At 37.4% G+C, this 20,739-nt stretch overlaps 1 protein-coding gene and 1 long non-coding RNA gene across 10 annotated transcripts in view; one reads left to right on the plus strand and one right to left on the minus strand.

The window, feature by feature from the left end:
* LOC143882270 (ATP binding microtubule motor family protein) overlaps nucleotides 1-17,017 on the plus strand; it is a 32,584-nt gene extending 15,567 nt beyond the window's left edge. For 6 of the 9 annotated variants that reach the window (XM_077385775.1, XM_077385776.1, XM_077385777.1 and 3 more), the window contains 19 exons: nucleotides 133-370; nucleotides 5,166-5,310; nucleotides 10,490-10,655; nucleotides 10,786-10,983; nucleotides 11,071-11,260; nucleotides 11,362-11,567; nucleotides 11,932-12,176; nucleotides 12,291-12,333; nucleotides 13,321-13,374; nucleotides 13,689-13,736; nucleotides 14,104-14,157; nucleotides 14,392-14,445; nucleotides 14,867-14,948; nucleotides 15,068-15,351; nucleotides 15,450-15,496; nucleotides 16,057-16,078; nucleotides 16,197-16,265; nucleotides 16,388-16,426; nucleotides 16,680-17,017. In XM_077385775.1, the coding sequence (XP_077241890.1) occupies nucleotides 325-370; nucleotides 5,166-5,310; nucleotides 10,490-10,655; nucleotides 10,786-10,983; nucleotides 11,071-11,260; nucleotides 11,362-11,567; nucleotides 11,932-12,176; nucleotides 12,291-12,333; nucleotides 13,321-13,374; nucleotides 13,689-13,736; nucleotides 14,104-14,157; nucleotides 14,392-14,445; nucleotides 14,867-14,948; nucleotides 15,068-15,351; nucleotides 15,450-15,496; nucleotides 16,057-16,078; nucleotides 16,197-16,265; nucleotides 16,388-16,426; nucleotides 16,680-16,727 (2,040 nt within the window). In that variant the 5' untranslated portion in view covers nucleotides 133-324 and the 3' untranslated portion in view covers nucleotides 16,728-17,017. Of the gene's footprint in view, nucleotides 1-132; nucleotides 371-4,840; nucleotides 5,311-10,489; nucleotides 10,656-10,785; nucleotides 10,984-11,070; nucleotides 11,261-11,361; nucleotides 11,568-11,931; nucleotides 12,177-12,290; nucleotides 12,334-13,320; nucleotides 13,375-13,688; nucleotides 13,737-14,103; nucleotides 14,158-14,391; nucleotides 14,446-14,866; nucleotides 14,949-15,067; nucleotides 15,352-15,449; nucleotides 15,497-16,056; nucleotides 16,079-16,196; nucleotides 16,266-16,387; nucleotides 16,427-16,679 lie in introns of those variants that run through there. The other 3 variants (XM_077385783.1, XM_077385774.1, XM_077385782.1) reach the window with 3 other exon arrangements.
* On the minus strand, nucleotides 57-2,218 carry LOC143882272 (uncharacterized). The gene is made up of 4 exons (XR_013252161.1): nucleotides 1,816-2,218; nucleotides 1,693-1,732; nucleotides 1,517-1,605; nucleotides 57-592 (listed from the first exon to the last, which is right to left on the minus strand). It is a non-coding gene; the product is annotated as an uncharacterized LOC143882272 (long non-coding RNA).
* Nucleotides 17,018-20,739: the final 3,722 nt, after the last annotated feature.

Here is a 20,739-nt window from a genome sequence, read left to right on the forward strand (position 1 = left end):
TACAGACTTACATACGCTTATGGAACAGGTGATATAGGGAAAAAAAAAGGTATATATAATGTTTAAATTTTATCTATTGTTTTATTTATTTTGCCAACCTGATATAAGTTTTTTTTTCTTTTTTTTTCTCAGGCTCAATTTTCATAACTCGGGCCTATGGGAGCAGGAGGAGCATGATCCCCTCCATCGAAAAGTAATTAATTTCGCCAGCTTCCTTTCACAGGCCGTTTTCTAAGAGAATACTGGAACCCCTTGAGATGGTGAAGCTGCACCCACCATGTTCTCCTGAAAGTCATAGCCATTGGATGCCATTGGATAGATCATATGAAGATCTTGAACACTCGAGTCTCCCTCCAATTCAATTACGGGAGTAAGTTCTTCTCCATCCCCAGCATTTCTTTCTTTTTTTAGATCTTTCCATCCAGAAATTTCACATTTCTTTTATTCAATCTTGCCATGTAGAAATTTGATGCTTTGATCTGAACAATATAATTGCTGTGACATTTGGATATAGCAGGTCTTCATTATTATTGCTGTGACATTTGGCAGTGGGGTCTTTCGCTTTATAAAAGTGATTGCAAAAATAACTCCCCTGCAAAAAAAGACACTATCGTAAGAACATAAATACTAACTGAAAACTGTAAAATAATGAATAAACGTTTTAAGGTCCAAGTTAATCACCATGATGAATCTCTGTCAAAACTTGCAAAAAAAGGCATTACAAGATGTCAATAATGTGAAATTATGAAGGAGATGCAATTTGACAGTGACAAAGACACTAAAATAGCAACTATAAAATTATGGAGATGCAATTTGATAGTGACAAAGACACTCAAATAGCAACAATAAAATTATGAAGGAGATGCAATTTGATAGTGACAAAGACACTCAAATAGCAACTACTTACAATTAAATAGTGGCTCAGAGGAAACAGTTTGAAAAATTATAATTAGATGTTTGGTATGATAGAAAAGGGAAGTGAATAGAAAATGTATAGTTAATTAAAATTAACGATGAAGAAGATCAATTTTCAAAGAGCAATTTTCAAAGAGCAATTTCCTATTCTAACAAGACTAGGATTGCAATTTACTAATTCTATCAAGATTGGATTTTTGTTTAGTCTTTCAAAATTATTCGAGAAATCATAATCTCATATGCAAAAATTCCAAACCAACTAGATGGCAATAGACTAAAGCAATACCTTGATTGGCAAATGAATAGGAGTTTCGGATTAAGAAATAATTTATGAGAAATTATATGGTGGCCGACCGTCAAATCTGCAAGGGCTAGGTCTTGTTACTTTGACGGTCGGGCATCATATAAAAACTCATAATTTATATCTAATCATGTAGTCCTTTTTGCTATGATCTTTACTTGAAAAATCATTAGTTTGTCATATGTGCATATGGCTGAAACATGAGCCATAACATAATAAAATAAAAGCCAGATACTAATTTTCCTGAAACAAAAGGAAAACATGAGCCATAAGTAATGTTCGAAGATGCAGATAGCTCACATGGACGTTGCTGAAGATACTAATTAGCTCGGTTAAATTCCGTTCCATTTGTGGCACATATCTTTTCCACCCCAAATAAGTCGCAAAGCCTGTTTCATCATATTCAAATTTAGTATTTAGCAATAATAAATAATGAAATCTGATGAAGAAATTCATTGAGAAGTACATATATTAACCTTATTTTTTTTCCTATATCACCTATTCCATAAGTATAACCTGTAAAACACACACATATAAGAAGCAAGCAACATATACAGGATAAAGTATTCCAAGGAGAAGTATGCTAACAAAAAACTTACCTAACTACTGGAGCCTTGTCAATAAGAGGAGGTGGTCTGCAATTCAGCCAAAGACGACAACGATCCATCCATAAATCTTAGGTCGTTTCCATGAGCATGACAACAACACTACCTTATTTCTGACCTGTGATGGAGATCCAAGCCTGGTCCGAAGCTCTTAACTGAAGACGTCATTGAAGGAAATGATATATTTATCGGGTTGTATGAACAATGAGCAATGGCTGTGCCTCTAAAAATCACAGAGGAATGAAAAATCAAAGAAGATAAGCCAATCTATCCAAGTCTTCATAAAAACAATGAAAGGCCAAAAAAAACAAAAGGGGAAATAGATGATCTTTAGAACACTAAGTAAGTCGAAAATAGAGAGAAAACCCGACGCTATTGCACAAACAAGGCCCTAGAGAAGTAGTGGGGAACTAGGTTTGCAACAGCTTATAGAAACTACATCTTTGAACAACGTTGGTGGAATGGTGGGCCCATCTTTGAACAACGTAGGCCCCGCCCATACCACACCATAGGATAATCCAAGCCGTCCATTTGATGGGTCATAAACATAAATAGGTTGCGTCCCAAAATATCATTTCCATAGGCTGATCCTAGCCCTCTTATCTAAATAGAAACTACATTTTATGCAACCTCTATAGATTGTAGTGTTGTGATCATCCTATGGAAATGATTTTTGGGGCACAACCTATTTACATTGTGGCCCATCAAATGAATGTTTGGATCATTCTATGGAGTTGGTCGTAAAGTAACATTAAGGCCCGTCCACAACATAGGACGATCCAAGCCGTCCATGGTTTGGATAATCCTATGGAGTTGGTCGTACAGTAACATTAAGGCCCAATTGTAGGCCCCACCGATATTATTTCAAATTGAAGCATACCGTCCACAACATAGGATGATCCAAGCCGTCCATGGTTTGGATCATCCTATGGTGTGGTTCGTACAGTAACATTAAGGCCCAATTTAGGCCCCACCCATATTTTTGAAAATGAAGTGTACCGTCCAGACCATAGGATGATCCGAGCCGTCCATTTGATGGGCCATAACGTAAATGGGTTGTGCCCCCAGAAGGGTTGGCCCATCAAATGAATGGTTTGGATCATCCTGTGGTCGTACAGTAACATTAAGGCCCGTCCACAACATAGGATGATCCAAGCCTTCCATGGTTTGGATAATCCTATGGAGTTGGTCGTACAATAACATTAAGGCCCAATCGTAGGCCCCACCGATATTTTTCAAATTGAAGCGTACCGTCCACAACATAGGATGATCCTCCTATGGTGTGGTTCGTACCAATTTAGGCCCACCCATATTTTTGAAAATGAAGTGTACCGTCCAGACCATAGGATGATCCGAGCCGTCCATTTGAAAAAGAAGTGACTCGAGCTGCAATTTGAGTTTTATTCAGCGTAGTGATATTTCCGTTTTGAGATAAAATCCCCCACAACCATTAGTGGGACTAACAAATAATTTTTCAATGACTTTCGTGAATCAAAATACAATCGAATGGATCAAAGTTATTGTAAAATGAAATTATGGCCCAATTGTAGGCCCCACACATATTTTTCAAAATGAAGTGCACGGCCCACACCATAGGATGATCCAAGCCGTCCATTTGATGGGCCACAGAGTAAATAGGTTGCGCCCCAATATATCATTTCCATATGATAATCCTAGCCCTCCGATCTAAAGAGAAACTGCATATTATGGATTGGAGTGTTGTAACCATCCTATGGAAATTATGGAAACCTCTATAGATTGGAGTGTTGTGATCATCCTATGGAAATGATATTTTGGGTGCAACCTACTTAAGTTGTGGCCCATCAAATGGACGGTTTGGATCATCCTATGGTGTGGGCTGTGTAGTTCATTTTTCTCCTTAAATTTAGAAAATAAAAAACAAATCCTTAAGGCCCTGTTTGGATTGCAGGAATTTTTTGGAAAAGTTTGGAAAGATAAAATACTTCTAAAATTTCCTACGGAGAGTGAAAGGAGAGACCAGAAGAGGGCATGAGTAAGGAGAGGATGAGGAAAGGTTGAAAAACAAGGAAAAGAAACAACTCTAATCAAAATACAGATTATTTTTTCTATGATTTTTAGGCACGTCTTACCCCTCTCCACAATCAAGTGATCTTCAAGGGGTCGTTTGGATATGCAGATTTTAGAATCTTGGATGTCCTCAAAATCTTGGATGCGAGACAAGAGAAGGAGATTATCCGTCGTTTTATGATTTCTCAGTTTATGAGACCATCCTGTATTTCCAGGTTTTAAAAATCTCATGATGAGGGGAGAGATTTCTAAAACCTGGATTTCTTATTTAAAATCCGGGTTTCATCCTCCAGGATGGCGGAGAGGTTTCTTACTTAATTTATGAATTTTACACCACTTTCAAACTAAAACCGGGATTCTAAAATCCATCTATCAATACAGGCCCTAGGTCTCTTCATCTACCGCCATCCTTAGGGTCACGGGGCCATTTCGTCCTGCGTTGCTCATATGGCCTGTGGCCCGTGACTAGTTGTATCATATTTATAAATTGTAGTTCCAATGGTAGAGTAGTAGAGTTTCAGCCCCACAGGGTTTAAGCCCCACAACCTTACTTGGCTGACTTGCATTGTTGCTAGACATCACAAGTGCCGCACGGACCTGTGCGGCATCCAATTGTAGCTTCCGTTTCTCAGCTTTTCATAAACTCATGCTCGAGCGACTGTGCAAGGTGTTCTCCTATCTTCAGCTTTAGAAAGTGCAATGACTTTTCTCTTCCAATCTTTGGGAAATGATAAATGCACCCCTTTTCATTACTAGGGACACCGGGTAGTGTATCTATGACTGAAAAGGTGCTGAGGAATGAAGTGACTTGATTGCCACGTGCAATGCAGCTGGGTGTCCCAAGTGTTGAAAAGTGGCGCGTTTATCATTTCCCCACACGTTTCTAAAAATTCCTTCAAATTCGAACTGCACCGGGCCCACATGGCAACTTCTTAATTTTTGAATGGAAAATGATACATTCTCCCCTTTTTCTACTCGAGACAGCCCCTCGTGTAAAAGAAAGGCTGTCCAAAGTTAAAAGTGAAGAACGAATATAATCACTTTCCTTTTCTACTCAGGAGCGTCCGAAACGGAAATTAATTTGAAATTCAAGTCCCCCTAACGGCTACTTTGTTTCCCTAAAATCAAAACCCTAGAAAGCCTTTTTCTTCTCCTCTTTCTCTCATCTCTCCCTAATCAAAACCCTAGAAATATTTCTCTCCCTCAATCCTCTTTCCTCTTTTCTTCCCTAACTTTTTCATCCATGGCCTCACCAGCAATCGATTCCGCCCCCCTGAAACCCATTTTGCTTTCAGATTCTCGTCGAAAGGTCCGAATCATTGGGAAAATCCGACCTTTTCTCGATTCGGAATCGGATTCCTCTCACCAGATTTCTGTTCTGAAACCCGGTGGAGACTCATCAGACAATGTTACAATACTCTTGGGAGATCAAACGCCAAGGTGTGTGCATTTCTTTAACCAATTACTGAATCTGGTTTTATTTATTCTTGAATTCAACACATGAACTCTTTTTTATCGCACCCTTAGACAATTTTGTAGCCTTTTTATTATTCCATGTTTCTTTCTTTCTTGTGGGTCTTGTCTTTTAGGGTTTAAATGTAAGATATGAGTTTGTCTTTCTTTCTTTCTTGTGGGTCTTGTTATTTAGTTTTTAAATGTAAGATGCGAGGTTTTTATATGCTGTAAGCCCGTATAGTCTATTATTTTTTTTAAAAGGTATGATTCATCTCCATGTTTGGTTTTAATGGGTTAAATGTTCCAAAACAAATTGAGAATTATGATATTTTGAATCTAACTGGTAGAAATGTGATGTTGCTTAGGTTAAGCAATCAATGCCATGGAAATTTGCACCTGAAACTGTTCCAAAACAAATTGAAAATCATGATATTTTGAAGCTGTTTTTCTAGGTCATCTCAGCTTGTAAAAAAAGTTCTATTTATGACTGCTTTTCACTGTTTTTTACATGATCTGTTTATGATGTTGTAAAAGCAGTTCTATTTATACTCCTCTTAAACCCTTGCGTCTCTTTCCACTTTGGCCATTACCAAATCCCAAAACCATTCCTAGTTGAAATGGGAATGTATAGGACCCCTAATCAAGACACATTAAACCCAATAATCTCCACCTTAGCATGTTTGCAACCACCTTAAAGATTAGGTGATTAGGTGGACACTGAACACTAAACAGTTGAGAATGAGATAGATTGTAGCTATATTTAGTGTTATGGATCTGACAATTGACGTGAGTTCTAGAGACAGGACTTTACAAAACAAAATGGAATAGGAGGTCCATGTAAAAAGACAATGGATGTTAAACAAGGAGCACTGGCTGAGATGTTAAACTTGTTAAAGATGAAGGAACAAATTGGTCAAAAGTTTATGGATTATTCCCATCTAGCTATTCTGTGCATGTGGAACTTGGAAAGCCCAATAATAACCGATTTTCTTTTTACCCGAGAACGTCGGGCCCCTTAAAGAGCAAGAACAAGAGAACCACATGCCAAGGAAGGAACAGGATTTGAAACTCCTAACAAATCAATACTGAGCAATTCGTACCTTCAATCAAACAACCTCTGCCTCTTCTATGTTTCCATCAACTGTCGTAGCTTAGAAAAAGAACTCTGTTTCCATCAACTATCTCAGCTTAGAAAAAGAAACTGGTGAAAGACTGAAAGTAGCTCTTGCATGACGGAAAATACCCAAACTGTCAAGATTTTGCATGTACGAGAGCCACCGCCAAAACCCACTTGAAAAAGCTTCTCCTGTGAAGAAATCTTTGATGCAACCAACTGTTTTCACCTTGGAGTTTGGAGGAATGAAGGAGATTGAAGAAGGGGAGAAGTGGAGAGGTGTCAGCCATCAGATGTGTTGGGTAAGCTAGGGGTGTTAGGGTTTTATCTTTTAATTTTTTAATGAAGTGGGGAAATTTTTTTATGTTATTAAGCTCAGGTAGAGTATCTGTCTATTTCGTTAAACTCAAACCGACCCGAGATTGGGTTGGGTTTCTCAACCCGACCCAAGTTATTTACAGGTCCAACCCCCCTCCTGTATCTTCTTGCGTTAATCTCTCTTTGTAAGGTCTCCCGCTCTTCCCCAAATTTCCAAATCCATTTCTTGGGCAATAAGTTGTTCCTCAAGATGATATTCCCAACCTCAAGTTTCCACCTTTCATAGTTTTTGTACTCCTCCCTTCTCACCAAGTGCTTTAACCTTTTGCCAACCTTCTTTCCTGCCACAAAAAATTCCCTCTGAAGCCTCTCCAATCTCTTTGCCACATCTTTACTTATAGAGAATGATAACATAAATAACGTAGGTGAGTTGATAGATCAACGTTAATCAAGGTTATATGACCAATAAACAATAAGAAGCTTCGTCTCCACCCTGTCACTTTCCGCTCCATTCTTTCAAGGGCAGAAGTCCTAAAAAAATTTAGGCAGAATTTCCCAACCATTAACTCCCAAACTAGGACTCAAACCAACACAAGGTTCTCAATCTCATGGTTCAAATCCTTGCAAAATATGATAGTTACCATCCTCAGATTGAAGGTGATCGCTTCCCACCCTACCATAATCTCCACACCGCTAAAAAAATCCATATCAATCCCACTACTGAGAATCCTACTTATCATTTCTCCTACCGATGTGAATAAGATAGGGGGCAGTGAGTCACCTTGACGGAGGCCCCTCTTAATCATGGTAGTCTAATAAATCATTGTCGGGACAGTTCTATATTTTATCCATGTGTTCCACACCAACTCTGCCACACCACCCCATTTCTAGGATTTGAAGCATTCATTTGCATTCAAAATACCATCTAGAATCTGTCTATCCCCCTCACAAAAAAAATCTGATAGTGAGAGCAAGATTTTAAATTCTAGTTTCGGTTTTGGTTTTGATAATCATTGAAAAGGAAACATTTTGTTTTTGATGTGAAATTTCGGCCGAAATCTTGTAAATTCACGGAAACATTTCAGTACGAAATCACGGCCGAAATCTAGGTAAGATTCTTCCCTATTGGCTTTTCTTTTCTTTCTTTTTTTGTCATTTTTAGAAATATCTTAAAGGAATCTCGTTGTTCTTCTCTTTTCTGCGTGTGGAGTAGATTTTTGTCAGGGTTTCTGTCAAAATATCGACATTTCGATAGAAACTTTGCTATTTTATCTGCAAAATTGCATGTTTCGCATGTTTCGACTGAAACATTAGCGAAATCTTGAAATTTGTGGCGAAACCCCAACATTTCCGGCCAAATCTGGTATTTTTTTAATCCAAGTGGATTTCGTTTTGGCAACAGCCAAAATCGAAATATTTCAGCCGAAATTTAAGGCCATGAGTGAGAGATCTAACTACTCTCATTCTTTCTCTGTCTTACTCTAGCAATCCAAAAGTGTGTGTTTTTATCTCCTTTCAACAATATAAGGTTTTTGACGTCTATTCCCAGATGAACTCTTCCCTTCTCAAGACTTTGAACTTCCTCAAAAAAATTTCTTGGTGTTCATTCTTCTTCCGTTTCTTCCTCGGTAAGGACTCTTTCCTCTTCAACCTTCTCAAGGATATCTAGAGCTCTTTTGAAACTTTTTTATTTTCTTTTGGTGATTTCCTCAACCTTCTCAAGGATATTCTACAAAATCATCTTTCTCTTTAAAGATCTTCATTTTGCCTCTCTCTTTCCCTCCCTGCATATTTCTTTTTTTTTAAAACCTTCTTTCTCGTATTTTTTTCCTCTAGCTGAACAAAAATGTCATCTGCCCCTATTTGATAGAGGGAATCCCTAAAGCCTTTCCCATCTTCACAAGTTCCCTAGGATTCCAACCTCCTTTACCATTCCATTCCGGATCCTTCATCGAATTCAATCAGCCAAGATGGCTGCAGCCCATTTTCTTCTTTTTTTCATTTTGCAAATTTCTTTCCAGCCACCACTACCTTCTTGTAGAGATTGCTCTCCTTGTGCTCATTAACTCTGTTAGAACAATGGGTACCCTTGGGGGCCTTGTTAACTTATGTTAGCAAACGGTTTCTTCAAAGGATAATGGTGGTTGTAAATTTCGCTCCCTTACTCTCTTCTCCATTCTTGTTGTGTTGATCCTTGTTTTCTTGAATACGTGATTATGTATCTAGTTCCCGTTGAGAAAAGCTAACATAAAGCTTCTTAGAAATCCCCGGGGCACTCGAATACACGTTAATGCATATCATCCGGTCAGCTATAACCGATGTCAATAAAAGCATACAACTACTGACAACTTAGGTCTTAATTGAGTAATATTAAGCCATAAACCAGTATACTATGTATATTAGTTGGATCTCTGTCTCAAGTCATTCACACAGATCAGAGAATCCTATGAAGCATTTTATGGAACCTTTAGATAAACTAAAACATATTGGTTCCCATTATCCTTGTGTTCTTCAATACGTGATTATGTATCTAGTTCCCGTTGAGAAAAGCTAACATAAAGCTTCTTAGAAATCCCCGGGGCACTCGAATACACGTTAATGCATATCATCCGGTCAGCTATAACCGATGTCAATAAAAGCATACAACTACTGACAACTTAGGTCTTAATTGAGTAATATTAAGCCATAAACCAGTATACTATGTATATTAGTTGGATCTCTGTCTCAAGTCATTCACACAGATCAGAGAGTCCTATGAAGCATTTTATGGAACCTTTAGATAAACTAAAACATATTGCTTCCCATTATCTTTAGAGTAATTCTTTTTAGTGAATTTAAAATGATCAGTGATACACGAAAATCAGATAAAACAAAGGATTTCTTAAATACTCAGATTTTTTTTTGTTCCCTTTCAGCCTAGAGGGAAACGATTTTAAGCCTGTTTGCGTCTATAAAATGCATGAAGAAAGATGAAAAAAACAAACCAAGAAGAAAACAGTGCAAAGTAAAATAAAGAAAGAGGGAGAGAAAATAGATAACTTAATGGTCGATGAAGCTCCTCATTCGATGTGCTTACTAGCTAGAGAGAGCTCCAATAGAACTCGAAAAACTCAAACTCAATAAAGAGTGCAAAACTTATTCAGGGGACAAAGAAGGAGAGAAAAGATTTACTGTTATTTTGTTCTCAGGTTTATTTTCATCTGAAGTTTCTAACTGGAAAGGGGTTATCCAAAAACCAGAAAATAGTTTTTAAAGGAAAAAATCCAGGAAAAACTTTTCAGTGTTGCCAGACATGTCCTTAAAGAGAGAGAGAAAAAAACCTTTCTTCTTGAAATTGTGAGGAATCTTGTGAACAAGATTATTGCCTAACCTGCTAGAAGATTCTATCTTTTTGCTTCTCTTTATTGCCTAACCTGCAAAAAATTCTATCTTTTTGCTTTCTCTTTATGGTTTCAGTAATTTAGGGTACCTAATTAGAGGGGGAAAACATTGCCTCTTGCACCTGGAAGGGAACCCGAACCTTACAAAACAAGTCCTTGGGTGAAGATTAAAGATATTTCTGATTTTCTTTTTTGTCTTTTTGTAATTTAAATCCAAGATAGAGAGAGCCCTTATCATCTTAAGTCGTATGGAATCTTTCAAGCTATTGCTACAAAAAGCAGCAAAAAGAATTCTAGATTTAATCTTCTCCTTATTTGGATTGGAAGGGTTTGTATTTTTATGGTGATGCAGTCATAAAGAATCTTATAAGCTAGATTACTGCTATGAGCAAGACGAAGATGTGTGTCAGATTTTCTCTCGAGAAGTTAAGCATCTTTGCCAACATATTTTTTGTGGGTATAATGCTACTATTCTTGCATATGGCACTCGGGGTAGCGGAAAGACATATGTGATTCAGGTAGTTTTCTTTTTCTTCTTTGATTTCCCTTTCTTTTGCAATTGAGATATTTTGTACTCTTTTTTCTGCTAAGGCTTTTCTGCTCCTTTTCTTGATTTTTGCTAATTTATTATGTAACTTTGATATGTAGGGGTCTGATGAGCAGCCGGGTTTAGCACCTTTGGCAATGGCAGAAATTCTTTCAATCAGTGAGGAAACCGGAAGCTCAGTATTGATTTCGTGCTATGAAGTGTATAAGGACCATGTTTATGATCTCTTGGAGCCTAAAGAGAAGGAAGTGCTAATCTTAGAAATTGGAGGGAGAATTAACTACAAGGGCCTCTCCCAGGTATGTTGATGGCAATCATAGAATTTTGGTTTTCTTAATGGATTTTTTTCGAGTCTCTTGATTTGTATTTTTTGCCCCTTTTTTTAGGTTCCAGTGAAATCATTGTCAGAGTTCAATAAATTTTATCGTGACGGCTATAATCAACGGAAGCCTGTACAAATGCTTGTGAATGATGTTCCACATAGGAGCCACAAGGGCTTGATTATACATGTGTCTTGCAATGATAAAATTTACAATACTCCTCTTGTAGGCAAGATAAGTTTCATAGATTTAGCAGGTACATAATCTTCTTCACGTGTACAAAAGAAATGTTTACATAAGTCATAATGATAGATATTTTCAATGGATGAAACACTTTGTTTTGGATACTTTTATCAGGTTATGAGGAGACTAAAAGGATGAGTAATGACAACCCTCGTCTTGCTGAGAGTGCTGGGATAAATAAGTCCTTGCATGCTTTACAAAATGTTTTCTACGCACTGAATGCCAACGAGAGGCATGTGCCATTCCGAGAGACCAAACTTAGCCGCTTGTTGCAGGATTCCATTGGTGGAACAAACCAAGCATTGATGATTACTTGTTTGGTGAGGCTTTTGGTTATTAGATTATGAGCATTTTATTAGAGGAATGATAGAATGAAGGATGCCCTTGCAAAAACCAGCTTTAAGGGCGCCCCCATTGCTCAATTTCAGCGAAGTGCGTTTATGATGGCGTTGAAAAAAGTGGAAACAGCTTTGACTTTGCTGAAATTGACCAATGGTGGGGGGGGCGGGCCCTTGAAGCTGGTTTTTGCAAGGGTGCCTTTCATTCTATCATTGCTCATTTTATTATATTCCTTGGCTTTACCAGCTGCTGTTTGCAATTTAAAGCCTGCTCACTGTCACGTGTGGCGTGTATGCATGTATAGTATTTGATCATACAGATAATGTATGTTGTTTCCTAATGTAGAAACCAAATTTTTGCCAAGAAACTCTTCACACGGTCCGTTTGGCTTGTCGATCATGTCATATTGCCAAACAAACCTGGCACAACTCAACCAAGAAGACTAAGAAAGAAGTTAGACATGTAGAAATGTGCTCCCCGTCTGTCGTTACACCTCGAACTCTTCTTACGTCTGTGAAGAAACCCGGCCACTCCCAATTTGGATCAATTCAAAAGAAAACCAATGATATGCCATCTACAGAGAAAGGGAGGTGCGGGTTTGCACTTAAGATTCGATTCGATTTTATTAATGACGTAAATATTTTTTCCATATTGCATTTCATGTTTATCATTTTAATGGAAAATTTGATATCATTTGCTTGCAGAAATCCATTCAAGGCTGCAAATCCTGCCATCAAATCTGTAAAGGTAGCTGATCTACTTCAGACACTGATAAGCCATTCCTGTCATAAGCTATTACGGCATCCACATGCATAGCATTGGATATTGTCCATTGTTGTATATCACATAACATTCTAACCTTTAAAATTCATTTTGGTTAAGTGGAAAAGCTGTCTTATTTTTACTAACTGGACCATCTTGATTTTTTGACAAAATCTTTGCCTTGTATGGTACATCTATCTGACATAATTGCCGTCATTCACATCTTTGTTTTCTCCTCCTCAGTTCAGGGATAAAGCTTCCTCTGCAGGGGGTTTACCTTGTGCGATAAACCCCCTACGGGAGGTTGCCGATCATCATAAAGTAGTCTTTGGGAAGAGGGCTTACCTCACAAAACTAATACCCCTCTTCCTGAGAGCTTCCCGAAGACTACTTTATGATGACGGGAGACCTCCTGTAGGGGGCTTATCTCACAAGTTTCCTGCAGAGGAAAGCCTTATCCCTGAACTGAGGGAAACAAAGATGTGAATGATGACTGCAAAGGCAGAACAAGTTTTTTTGTTTTTTGAAATGAAAGGCATAACAAAGATTGGGAGAGGCTATACCTTTTCTTAGTCCTCATCTATATGAACTCGGCAATAAAACAGGAGGAAGCCCCAAAGATCAAAATGACTGTCCTTTCACTTGAACTTTATTTTTTGTTCTTTGTTTATATGGAATTCTTTCAAAGGAGCAAAGATGTGAATGAACGCAAAGGCATAGCAATTTTTATTTTATTTGAAATAAAGGCATAACAAAAATTAGGAGAGGCTATATTAACTCTTCTGAGTCCTCATCTATATGAACTCGGCTATAAAACAGGAGGAAGCCCCCAAGATCAAAATGATTGGCCTTTCACTTGAACTTTATCTTTTGTTCTTTATTTACATGGACCTTTTTCATTCTCCAACTCAGTCGTTGCCCTTCGAATGTTGCGGTAGTTTATGATCAATCTACGTTAATAATTCTTTGCAGGAAAATTCCTCATCAAGTGTTCTTCCAGCCATAGAAGTTGATATATCAGAGGAGGTATTATAGTAGGTTCAGCTTTTGTTTCTTGTGGTTTTCATTGGGTGGTAATATGTTCAGAAAATACAGTTTGGAATCTTTGGATACTTGGACTGGGAGTTCTTGTATAGGGAATTATGTTCAGTTCAATGGATTTTGCAAGATGCAAGAATTTTCAGTAATAAGCCGCTAAGAAAGCCACAAAACCTTATTAGTGAACAAATTTCAGAGTCTATAATCAACTTTTAGATCATTATGTAAATTTTCAACATGAAAGTTCTGCATCTCTGTTTATGAAATGTTAATATCATCTCGGGTTTACAAATTATATGCAGGCAAGTTCCACATCAATTGCAGCTCCAGTCGTAGAGGCACCAAAAGAGGTATGATATGCATGTTTTTGTTCTTTGTGATTCGTTTAGGGTGATAATATATTTATGATTGTTAAAGTATAAAAAATAAATAACGCCTTTCTCAAATAGCTCAAGCTTCTAGAGAAGTTGGTAAGCTAACATTGGTATCAGAGCCAAAGGTCTCAACTTCAAACCTCCCGGATAGCAAAAATCCAACCACATGTGCCACGTGTTTGCCAAGTGGGCCACATGTGCGGGTAGTGTTAAAGTATAAAAAATAAATAACGCCTTTCTTAAATAGCTTAAGCTTCTAGAGAAGTTGGTAAGTTAACAATGATCTACAGAGTGGATATCTGTAAGTTTGAAGGTCTCTGAGCCTAGTTAACATTTTGTGCAGGAAAGTTTCATATCAAGCTCCACTAAAGATGCAGAACCACTTAAAACAGAAAAGGTAATCGGAAAAAAAATGGACTCAAACTCAAAAGGAAGGGCTGACTCCACCCCCCTTCCCATACTATATCTGTTCTTTCTGAAGAAAAGTTTATGAAATAGATTAGCTGGTTTCTATACAGGAATTTCATTTTTCAAATCAATTATTGGCCATTAGAGTTTTTACTTTTTTTTTTTTGAATGGCTGTTTTATATGGAAAATTTTAAGGTCGACTCATATTAGAATTCTATGCAGGAAAGTACATCATCAAGTGTCACTCCAGGCATAGAGATTTCTATACAAAAAGAGGTATGAAAGTTCCAATTACTTGTACAAGAGCTTCTGTTCGATTCCTGCACACACTTGTACGATAGTTAAACACTGTTCAATTCCATTTAAAAGTTCTATTTAGTAATGTTATGCATACATAAAGGGAAATGATATCAGCACAACAAAGATTTAATAATTGCACAAACCTAGCTTGTCGTTTCTTTTTTAATGTGAGAGTTTTTTGGGAACGGTAATAACCTTTGACAGATCTAATAAATACTAATAAAAGACAAGATGATTTAATGAAAATATCAAAACATGGTTGTGCTGATATAATTTCCCTATGTAAATCAAGTGTTGCTAAGGCACATTAAGTACACAAATTTTTTATTTTCTTTTTTTATAGATAAGTATGGATGTGTGAATCCATGAACTATAACCTTCTCCTTGTTTATTTAAGGATACTTCCTCACAAGTGGAGCAGAGCCATCCAGGCACTACCATTGTGCGATTTGATCCACAACTGTCAGCCAATACAAAAGGTAGGGTGGGGCACATTTCATCTTAGATATTTCTCAAAGCAATGGGTACATTGTGTACATATGTAACTAAAAGTAGATGTTTTTTAAATGGGATTAAGATAATCTTGTTTTTAATGCAGATTGCAACATGGAGAATGAGAACAAGAACTCGCTTGTTAATGTTGGTGGACCCTCACCTCCAATAAGTACAAGACTAAGAGAGATAACAAATAGATTGAAGTCTCTTTCTTCTCCAATTCCCTTAAACATAAAAACACCAAATGGGGATAATCTCTACCGTGGTCAAGCAATAGAAACAAAAACTCCAGTGGTTACATTCAATATGAGAGTTCACGATAATTGGGAGGTTCCAAATGCTGGTACTCCACAGGAAACATTCATGCAACGCAGTTGTGGACTAAAAGTAATGCATGTCTACTCCCTAATAACTTCCAAATAGTTTGATATATCGAGTTTCGTTCATGTTACTGATTTCAATTTGATTTTTGTGTCAATATACAGAAATCCCTGGTTAAGGAGTGTCTTAAGTTTCTAAATTCTGCTAGCAAGTAAGTAAATCCACACCTTAAGTATTGATGTTTATTTCTATAAAAAAAATATCGATGATTCATGTGTCTATATACTTTTTGAGGGAGATTATTTTTCATGAAGAATTTTGTATGTATTGGAACTTTAAAAGTCGTGCAAACAATGAGACTATCTTCAAGTTTTCATAGCTTAGAGCATCAAGTCATATTCAATCTAGTCTTCTTGGCCCGTATTCTCAATTTCTTACCTAGCCAATAAATATCTGGGTAGAGCAATGGAAATCCATTACCACCAACAGAGTAGAAATGATCACACCATTTCCACCAACAGAGATGTCCCACGGATTGATGTAATTTAGTACCCTGGTAGAGTAATAAAGTATACCTCGTCTAATAATATTTGAGCTTGTTTTCTTCATTTAGATTTTAATGAAACCAACCGCATGTATTTTTCTTGTCATTTCTAGTGATCATATTAATGTCTTCTCCTTGACGTATAGTTTTTCATTTACTCAATTGAAAATCTCTTTACTCTCCCTAAGAATGAAGAACTAATAGTTTTGTTTAACTCCTACCCACAGGGATGAGCTGAAAGAATTGAAGGTATGTCTATTGAACTACTTATGGAGTTTTAATTATAGTTTCAAGTTTAGGTCTTCACTCTGCATTTTCAATTTACACCTTAACAAGCCTTCAAATTTTTTTTTTTTTTTTTTTGCAGGGTATAGGAGAGAAAAGAGCTAGTTACATACTTGAACTTCGTGAAGAATCTCCCGTGCCCTTTAAGGATGTAAGAGTGTTGGGTGTTTTAGCTTTGATATTGCTTCTAATGTTCTTTTTACTCAGTTTATCATAGAATGAAAATTTGATGGAAAATATATGACTAAAATGGCCTATTTTTTTCATTTACAGCTCAATGATTTAAAAGAAATCGGCCTTTCATCCAGACAGGTATTTTATTATTGTTATCTTATTCCATGTATATTTTACAATAGCTCAAAAAACTTAATTAGTTTATAGATTATTCCTCATGCTTCTAGAGACAGTGTGTCTTATTCTTAGTACTCTGATTGAAAACAATTCTTAGAGTACTCTAATTGAAAACTATTTTGCTTAAGCAACATCTTGTCTCCATAAAAAAAACCTCTTCATTTTTAGTGATTACTGATGAGGCCTTTCAATTTGTTTGTTTTGTTCATTACAGATTAATGTAATGATGACACAAGCAGTTGGTGGTCTTTTTACTGAGTAAGATTTCATGGATCCTAGTCTACTGGCAACTTGTATAAGAATGAAACTCATTTCATGTATGTTATCTCATGGGTTGTATATTTTCCTTTTATGTCATCAATTTCCATTGTAAAGAACACTTGTTTTTTTCTAATTGCAACCACTTTTGGAGGTTTAGAAACTTTTGATTTTTCTAATTACAACTTTTGGAGGATTGATAGGAAATTTCAACAAAATATTTGAACTGTGGTGGGATTGTAACCACAGTTGTTCCATACAATAAGTTTGATTTATATCACATAAATTCAGTCACGCATTTGTCACATATTTTTAAATTGAACTAGACTTGTATCCCCCACTCTTCATCCTGTTTATTGTTCTTGCTTTCTTAGATCCAGATTTAGTTCTTGGAAACTGTCAATCCAAATAGAACAAGATGTTCACTCCTTTACTTCTTTTTGTCACTCTGGTTGCTGTTGTTTTGACTGTTAAGGCTAGTTTAGATCAAACTGGTTTCTTGGATTTTGATTTGGGTCAATGAATTCAGAGACTTTTTGGTAGCGAGGCCTCTGATCCTTCAGATCCATGGCCTCTGAGCCTCCTCTATAGATCCTTTCACCTTGAATTCCAGACAGAGAAGAACGAATTTTAAAAGAGTTTGGAGAAAAAGTTGGATAGAAGGTCAAGCTGACTGGTCATTCTAGCTTGAATAAAGTCATTATGAATTAGTAGATCAAAATGTCTTAAGCTTCAAAGAGAGGTCTCTCTAGTAGCTTTAACAGCAGAGAAAAGGAGGGTGGAAATGACACCATGCATTGTGAGATACAACTGAATAATATGATAGAAAAGATGGAAGAAGGAATTGGGAGAATGACACTCTTCAGCAAGCTTAAATGAGCAGGTGAGATTGATACCAAAACCCCCACAATTACACAGAAGAGAAAGGGACTGATATTGGCACAACCACCTTTTGATAATGGGACGAACTCACCTTGTTTTACATGTTTTTGCAAGCTGTAAAAGGCCATTGCAACTCCCAAAAAGCAGATCAGCCAAGCAGACAACTGTAAAACAAAGTGAGTCGTCCCATTATTAAAAAAACCAAGATGCCCTCAAATTAGCCTAGCAAATCCCTAACAAATAAGATTTAGGGAAAATTATTAAAAAAATGCAAAGTTTTGTCTAAATTGTGAATAAAGGGTAGTGATTTGAAAATTATAAAAAAGGTGTTGTCAGCTGAGAGAAGATGACTTTTAGGACAAATATACCCCTCCTACCTCTTTTTTCCCTCCACTATTTCACCTATCCCTATACACTATTACCTTCTCACCTACCACCTTCTTCCTCAAGGCATTTCTAACGTGGAAAACTCCATGAGAAGGTTTTGAAGGTTGTCATTTACCTACCACCGTCTTCTTCCTCAAGGCTTCATGGAAGGTTTTTGGAGCTTGCCATTGCCATTGTAGTTTTGGAAAACAACTCCATTGCCAACGTTTCCAAGCTCCATTACCAATGTTTCCAAGCTCTATTTATGATTTTTTCACCCTATTTATGGATTCTTTGTTTGGTTGCAATGTTTATCTTGACCTCTCTCTATCTCTCTCTATGTATACAATCATGTTTGGTTACATGTTAGAATTTAGTGGTTCCGGGGTATAAAATGTGGTTCCGAAGTGGTTCCGAGGTAGAAATGTGGTTCCCTAGTGGTTCCGAGGTATAAAATGTGGTTATGTAGTGGTTCCGGGGTATAAAATGTGGTTCCCTAGTGGTTCTGGGGTATAAAATGTGGTTCCCTAATGGTTCCGGGGTATAAAATGTTGTTCCCTAGTATTCCGGAGTAGAAAATGTGGTTCCGTAGTAGTTCTGACGTATAAAATGTGGTTCCCTAGTGGTTCCGGGGTATAAAATGTGGTTCCTTAGTGGTTCCGAGGTATAAAATGTGGTTCCGTAGTGGTTCCAGGGTAGAAAATCTGGTTCCCTAGTGGTTCCGGGGTATAAAATGTGGTTCCCTAGTAGTTCCGGAGTATAGAATGTGGTTCCGTAGTGGTTCCGGGGTAGAAAATGTGGTTCCCTAGTGGTTCCGGAGTAGAAAATGTGGTTCCCTAGTGGTTCCGAGGTATAAAATGTGGTTCCGTATTGGTTCCGACGTATAAAATGTGGTTCCTTAGTGGTTCCAGCATATAAAATGTGGTTCCGTAGTGGTTCCGGGGTATAAAATGTGGTTCCCTAGTGGTTCCGAGGTATAAAATGTGGCTCCCTAGTGGTTCCGGGGTATAAAATGTGGTTCCCTAGTGGTTCCGAGGTATAAAATGTGGTTCCATAGTGGTTACGGGGTATAAAATGTGGTTCCCTAGTGGTTCCGGGGTAAAAAATGTGGTTCCCTAGTAGTTCCGGGGTATAAAATGTGGTTCTCTAATGGTTCCGGAGTAGAAAATGTGGTTCCCTAGTGGTTTTGGGGTATAAAATGTGGTTCCCTAGTGGTTCCGAGGTATAAAATTTGGTTCCGTAGTGGTTCCGGGGTAGAAAATGTGGTTATCACGCCGGGCCCGTACGGGCTGGGTCGACCCGCGTCACCCGGATTTTTGCCGTATTTTTTAAGATGTTTTTGGGAAATGTTATCCGCACTACAGTATTTTGATGAGGACACTCCTCACTTTATTAAAAATACGATATGGCCCGCACCATAGGATGATCCAAACCGTCCATTAGATGGGCCACAGCCTAAATAGGTTGTGCCCCAAAAAGCATTTCCGCAGGTTTATCCTAACCCTCTGATTAGAATGTTAGAGGGTTGGTCCTAACCCTTTATAGATCGGAGGCTTAGGATCAACCTATGGAAATGATTTTTGGGACACAGCCAATTTAGGCTGTGGCCCATCTAATTGACGCTTTGGATCATCCTATGGTGGGCCATACCGTACTTTTAATTAAATGAGGAGTGCCCTCATCAAAATACAGTAGTGTGGATAACATTTCCCTTTTTTTTGTATGGGAATTTTCTAGCCACCTTTGCCGAGGCAACTTCTCAGCTTGTGGCCCATCATTTGAGATTGGCAGAAGTAATATGGGTGTAAAGGTGGCTAGCAAAAGTATAATTGCAAAAAATAGTAATAATGCAAAAAATAGTAATCATTACGGATTTGTGGCTGAAGTGCTAAGTTTTAAATGAAAAATTACGAAAAAATGGAAGCAAAGTATTAAAATTACGAAAAAATACCAAAAGATGCACTAACATATGACAATTACTGAACTACAAAGTTTGACTGTCTTCCGTCGGAAGTCCGAACGTTTGTTCGGAAGTCCCACTCGGAAGCCCGAACAAACCTTCCGACTTCCGAATGGAACCAATATTTTGGTTATGTATACTGGCTTCCATTCGGAAGTCCGAAGTTTTGTTCGGACTTCCGATGGAAGCCAGTAGAATAGGGATAATTCCAAAGATTTTTATTTTCAAATTGAGTAAAAATCCGAAGGATAATAGGGATATACATTGTGATCTTAGTGTCATGCAGGCAACCATGTCGCTTTTTAAGAAAAATAACATAATATACGTAGTGTGTTGTTAAAAAAATCCCCAAAAAACGTAATTCAAGTTTTATTTAGGGGGACCTCCAATTCCTCTAAATAAAAGAATTTGTGATCGTCAAATAGATGGTGAGAAAACAAAAAAGCAACGATGGGAAAGTGGATGGTAAGGAAACAAAGCAAGGATGGGAGAGTGGATTTTGACGCATTGCCCATCTATAACAACATCTAACAAATAAATGGTTTGGATTACCTGAAGAAGTGGAGCCTTACTTTTGCCTTCTCATTTTTTGGGAAATGATATACTCACCCCATTTTCTGCCCAGGGCCACCCTTTCAGCTTAAAAAGAGTAATCCTAAATAACGCAGGCCGGTTTGTTCAAGATTATGACAACGATTGTGAGTCCAAAACCAATTATTGTACTGTATCCTTTTTTTTTTTTTTTTGTGCGAGCGGGCGTGTAAAATATTTAGGAAGAGAATAACTAAAATCCATGGAAAAAATATTC

Source organism: Tasmannia lanceolata, unplaced genomic scaffold, assembly GCF_043159265.1.
Source record: "Tasmannia lanceolata isolate RefF3 unplaced genomic scaffold, GAP_Taslan_0.1 ptg000007l, whole genome shotgun sequence".
NCBI classification, from domain to species: domain Eukaryota; kingdom Viridiplantae; phylum Streptophyta; class Magnoliopsida; order Canellales; family Winteraceae; genus Tasmannia; species Tasmannia lanceolata.